General features: G+C 39.5%; 1 protein-coding gene across 3 annotated transcripts in view; it reads right to left on the bottom strand.

The window, feature by feature from the left end:
* Positions 1-275: 275 nt before the first annotated feature.
* Positions 276-6000, bottom strand: part of CTPS2 (CTP synthase 2) — a 128143-nt gene continuing 122418 nt past the window's right edge. For all 3 annotated transcript variants that reach the window (XM_059680423.1, XM_059680424.1, XM_059680425.1), the window contains exons 18-19: positions 3686-3796; positions 276-1933 (exon numbers count right to left, since the gene is read on the bottom strand). In XM_059680423.1, the coding sequence (XP_059536406.1) occupies positions 3721-3796 (76 nt within the window). In that variant the 3' untranslated portion in view covers positions 276-1933; positions 3686-3720. The remainder of the gene's footprint in view (positions 1934-3685; positions 3797-6000) is intronic.

Genomic DNA, 6000 nt, shown 5'->3' with positions numbered 1-6000 from the left:
TCTGTCTTTATTTTTAAATTCGATATTTTGTTCATCGTGAAATTTTAAAATTAACTTTGATATAAAAAATTGCATTAAAATATTACGGCTGCTTCCTCAAAAAGTTAAACAGAATTACCATATAACCCAGCAATTCCACTCCTAGGTATATACACAAAAGAATTAAAAACAGGTACTCAAATATTTGCACATAAATGCTCATAATAGCACTATTCATCACAGCTGAAAGGTGGAAACAACTCAAATGCCCATCAACAGATGAAGACATAAACAAATTGTGGTAGATACATACAATGGAATTTTATTCAGCTATAAAAAGGAATGAAGCATTGATACACAGGATGAACCTTAAAAACATGACGCTAGAGTATTATGCTAAGCAAAATAAGTCAGTCAAAGAAAGACAAGTATCACATGATCTCACTAATATATGTGGAATCTAATGAACAAAATTAACTGATGAACAAAATAGATCCAGACACAGAAGCATGGAACAGACTGTGGAATTTCAGAGGGAAGGGGGAGAGGGGGAGAGATCAACCAAAGAACATGTTTGCATATATGCATAACCCATGGACTCAGACAATAGGGTGGTGAAAGCGTGGGAGGGGCAGTCAATGGGAAAAAAACAAACAAACGGGACATCTGTAATACCTTCAACAATAAAGATATATTTAAAAAAAAACACATGATGCTAAATAAAAGAAGCTAGATACAAATAGCCACATATTGTATTATTTCATCTATATGGAATATCCAGAATTGGAAAATCATAGAAAGATTAGCAGTTGCTAGGGGCTGGGAGGAGGTAGGAATGGGGAGTGACTGCTAATGGGTATGGGGATTTATTTTGGAGTGTTGGAAATGCTTCAGAAGTAGGTAAAGGTGGTGGCTGCATAACATTGTACCTAATGCTACTGAAATGTTCGCTTTAAAATGGCTAATTCTATGTTACGTGAATTTCATCTCAATTAAAAAATATACAGGGTGTCCCCAGAAAATGTATACACACTTTGAATAAAGTGTTTATTAAAATACATTTCATTTCCGCCCTCCCTGGTTTTTCTCAGTGGTTGGAGCGTCTGCCCTGTGGACTGCAGTGGACTGAAGGGTCCCGGGTTCAATTCCAGTCAAGGGCACATAGCTCGGTTGCAGGCTCAATCCCCAGCCCTACTCAGCGAGTGTGGGAGGCAACCAATCAATGTGTCTCTCTCACATTGATGTTTCTCTCTCTGTGTCTCTCCCCCTTCCTTCCACTCTCTCTAAAATAACCTCAGGGGAGGATTAACCAAAAAAAACACAAATATTTCATTTTCAAAATGTAATAGAATCTATAGCTATCAGCTGTTAAAGTGTGTATACATTTTGGGGGGACACCCTGTAAATATACTGATCTTGATTCCTGAGATTTTTTTTACGACCCCTTAAATTCTGTGCCTGAACACGGGCCGTACTTGCCACCCCAAGTCTTGGACCTATTTAAATTTCTTTTTAACTAGAAATAAACTGGGCGAGAAATTAAAATAAGCTTGGGCCGCACCCAGATCTGTGGTTGAGTTCCAGGTAAAAGAATGGCTCATTTTTTACTCAAAATTAGTTATTGCATGTGCCCTGCCACCCATCCCATATAGCACAGTGAAGGCTCAGTTCCTGTATCGTTGCTCAGCACCTGACATCACGGTACACCAGACAAAATAAGAACACACTTTCTCCCAGGCAGGTTGTTGGGAAATGTTTAATCGGCTAGAGAAATCTGTGAGACCCAAAGGCCACCTCTGGAGGAAAAAAAGGAAAGTGCCCCTTTGGTTCTGGTTCATGAAAGTACATATTATTTGATTTCCTTTGAGGCTTTCATCCCATGTTTCGTGATTCTTTAAGAATGTGGTGATTTCTTCAGATAGTTGCTTTATCTTGGCTTCAATTACTTCAAAGCCTTAAAAAAAAGGGGGGGGGGATGTAAGTATTAGCAACATCAGAACCTGAATAATATGTCTTTAAAATACTCCCAGCTAATCTTTGCATCATTTTGGTTTGCTCCTAAAGGTCTCCATGTTTGAGGCAAACCTAAAAATAAATATGAATGTGCTTTCCACAGAGAACATGAATATTCAGTCCCTAAGTGAAATACAAAGAGAGCTGACACTGGAGCAATGAACTCTTTACAAATATTCCCAAGCTGCTGTCCCTGCTAAAGAGAGCAGGTCAACCCAGGTCTCTGAGCTGGAATATGATCAAGCTAGCCAGGCTGCTGTCACTCTAATAAAGCCTAATAGAGCAGCGCGGAAAATAAGCTGCCCTCAGAAGCCAAGCCCGTCTCTGCCATCTCCCTGCAAAGAAATAAAATACTCTGTTATTTCACACATACCCAAGGAAACCTGCTTTCCACGAGCGACCTAGACCAGGGGCCAGCAAACTGCTTTTACAAACAGGTTTACTGGGACGCAGCCATGCCCATTCGGTTAAGTGTGGTCCCTGGCTGCTTTTCCTCTCTAATGGCAAAGTGGAGTAGCTGTGACAGAGAACGCATGGCCTGCAAAGACTAACATATTTACTATCTGGCCCTTTACAGAAGAAGTTTGCTGATCCTGAAGTATGGTAGCAATCATCTCAGGTAGAAACTATAGTTTAACTTGAACCTTGCTGTTTGGCTTCTGTACTTATTTGCTTGCTAAAATAATAGAAAAGTTACTTTGATTTTCTGAATTATAGAAATCATCCCATTCGATTGAATACCTTATGGGTTGTAATGTGAATACCCCATTGATTGTGGTCATACTGGTTCTAGAAAGCACAATCCTCTGTACCTGGGAACCAGGACAGCACAATTATCCTAAATTGCCTCAGTGGCTACAGATAATGCGTTCCGGTTGACTCAGTGGTCCCAAGACCCGAGGGCTCCAGATAATGTGTTCCTGTCAACTCAGTGGTCCCAAGACCCAGGGCTCCAGGCAATGTGTTTCCGTTGATTAAGTGACCCGGAGACCCAAAACTATAATTTAACTAACATGCTTAATTCTGCTTCTGTAAACTGCTTTTTTGCAAACCAGGTTCCTCATTCCAAACCCTGGGATGTAATCGATACCTCTGTGATCTTTGCCTTTATAAATCTGGTGTTGGGGCTGGGGAGGGTACTACGAGATTTGAGAGAGCGAAATGCCCCCTCGTAGTTTCGGATTTGCAATAAATGTGACTCCTTAATTCGACTTCTTGAGGCGTCCTTGTGTGATTCACAGGGTGCATTACAACAATCCCTGACCTAAACTATTACAACTCTACCCACTTCAGCCTCCAGGTATATGTTTATATATACACACATGCACCAAATAAATAAATAAATAAATAAATAAATAAATAAATAAATAAATAAATAAATAAATTTGTTTATTTTTCTATCTATCATCTATCTATCTATCTATCTATCTATCTATCTATCTATCTATCTATCTATCTATCTATCTATCTATCTATTCCTGGCCTCAAATGCATTCCATTCTCCCCATGCTAACTGCTAGCTTTCTCGGGTGCATTCCAGTTTCCCAAAGGTGCTGTTGGCTGTGAAGTCTGTCTGGCTACCGCTGCCTGGCAAATAGGATCCTGCAGACAAGTCCTGTAGTGCTTGCTCCCTTCTACACCAAGATAGCAGCTTGTCTGTAAAACAAACAAGAACTTAGAGATTTCTTCTTACCCTCTCAGGCAGCGCCTGCCATTCTGAGTCATGTATTAGTTGCAGCTTATTTCCAACTCAGCTATCCTTGGCTCTGAAAAGCTGTCATCACTGGCATCACTGTATCTATCACTAGATCAAAAGAGGAATTAATTTAGCAAGGTATTAAGAAAAACAGACAATGATCCAAAACACTTTCCATAATTAACTCCCACTCAGAGACAATCCTAAGAAATACTCTATTATCACTTTCTACTCACATACCACAGTCTCCTTTTGTCAGAGGAACTGATCACTTGCTTTTATCTTAAATTGGAAGTAACTTATTCAGAAAATTTATAAAAGCATTTCAATTTAGATTAAATTTATAATCTTATAAAGACCACTAATCATTTCTAAACTTTAGCAAAAGCCTTAAAAGCACATTGCTCCTGACCTCTTACCTACTGTCTGCTTTCTACTAGAGGTATTATGTAAACAAATTAAGTTAAAATGAAAGCCTGGGCTGATAGACCCATTTATTTCCTATGAATCTACTACTGCCTGAATCGCAGTCCATTTGAGATTAAGCATCATCCAGTCTATTCCTGCTGATCTCAATTTGTTCTCAAGTGCAATAAATAGCATAGCATCAAATAATACCTGAATACTCACAGATTTTTTTTTCATTTTTCACCCTTCTGATGACAACTGTTTCCTTTATCAATATGAAAGGACTACAGAACAGTGAGAGCAGCTGTACATCCCTTGATTACATTAGCCAAACACTCTCCTTTTCACTCAGTGGCAGATTGGGTTTTGTCTCTGAGTTTGAGGACCACAACAGCTCCCTAGATAGCTTCAATGTGGAGGAGCTGGTCATCCACAATCAGCAACTTGGTGGTCAATAGAATTAAGACATGCATGTTAGCTCAAGACCCACGTCCAGCCAGCAAGGCTTAGTGGTTGAGCATCGACCTATAAACCAGGAGGTCAGAGTTCGATTCCCAGTCAGGGCACAAGCCCGGGTTGTGGGCTCAATCCCCAGTGTGGGGCGTGCAGAAGGCAGCCGATTGATGATTCGCTCTCATTATTGATGTTTCTATCTCTCTCTCCCTCTCCCTTCCTCTTTGAAATCAATAAAAAATATATATATATTTTAAAATACCCAGGAAAAAAACAGTAGTGCACATAAAAAACATTCATGTACTTGGTAAACTCACCTTGAAATCCTATCTGCTTTAGATCCTATTTTCACTATGATTTATGGGTCAGCAGCATGAAAGTTTCCCAACCCAACAAACATTCTCATAGGTCCAAGGATTTGAGAAATAATTTTCACAAATATGCTATTTTCAAAATAGAAACTTCATGGGATGCTCCAACTACCTCGTCACATGGAATATTGAAAACAGGAACAATTACTGACATAGATGTTGCCATGTTGGGGTTCCTGAGAAATACACCTTCTTCATGAGATAGCCCTGCAATTGTACTTTTGCTCTGAGTTGTGCTCAATTTAGGGTTCCTCTTGCTCGATTCCAAATAAGTCAGTAGGTTGATCAACTCCACAAGAGTTCTACTGATCTATGGAGATGGCATTGCCAGGAATTAAGTGTTTCATGAATTCCATAATAGGTGAAAATCTACTCCTTTTTCTTTTTGTTAAGGGAAGAGAAGGAACAATTAGAGAAACCCTATGTTTATAGGTTAGAAAACAAAGATTTCCTCTAAATATATTGAGAACATATCAATAAATACATAAACAACATCATAAAAGTCAACCTCACTCTCCTCCCTGACTTTTGGACAAAATCAGAAAAGGTAGGCATAGGGGGTGGCCAAGAGAGAAAGACAAGTATCACATGATCTCACTCATATGTGGAATCTAATTAACAAAATAAACTGATGAATAGAGTGGATCCAGAGACATGGAAGCATGGAACAGAGTGCTGAATCTCTGAGGGAAGTGAGGGGGGGGGGGTAATCAACCAAAGACCTTGTATGCATATATGCATAACCCATGGACATAGAGTAGACAATAGGTGGTGGTAAAGGCCTGGGGCAGGGAGGTCACTGGCTGGAGGGGGTCAATGGGGGGGGGGGGAAGAACATATGTAATACTTTCAACAATAAAGATTTATAAGAAAAAGAAAGGAAGGAAGGAAGGAAGGAAGGAAGGAAGGAAGGAAGGAAGGAAGGAAGGAAGGAAGGAAGGAAGGACGAAAGAAAGAAAGAAAGAAAGAAAGAAAGAAAGAAAGAAAGAAAGAAAGAAAGAAAGAAAGAAAGAAAGAAAGAAAGAAAGAGAGAGAGAAAGGAAGGGAAGGGAAGGGAAGGGAAGGGAGAAAAGAAAGGAA

The sequence above is a fragment of the Myotis daubentonii genome, chromosome X (genome assembly GCF_963259705.1).
Source record: "Myotis daubentonii chromosome X, mMyoDau2.1, whole genome shotgun sequence".
NCBI lineage: Eukaryota > Metazoa > Chordata > Mammalia > Chiroptera > Vespertilionidae > Myotis > Myotis daubentonii.
This window is presented reverse-complemented; position numbering and strand designations above follow the sequence as displayed.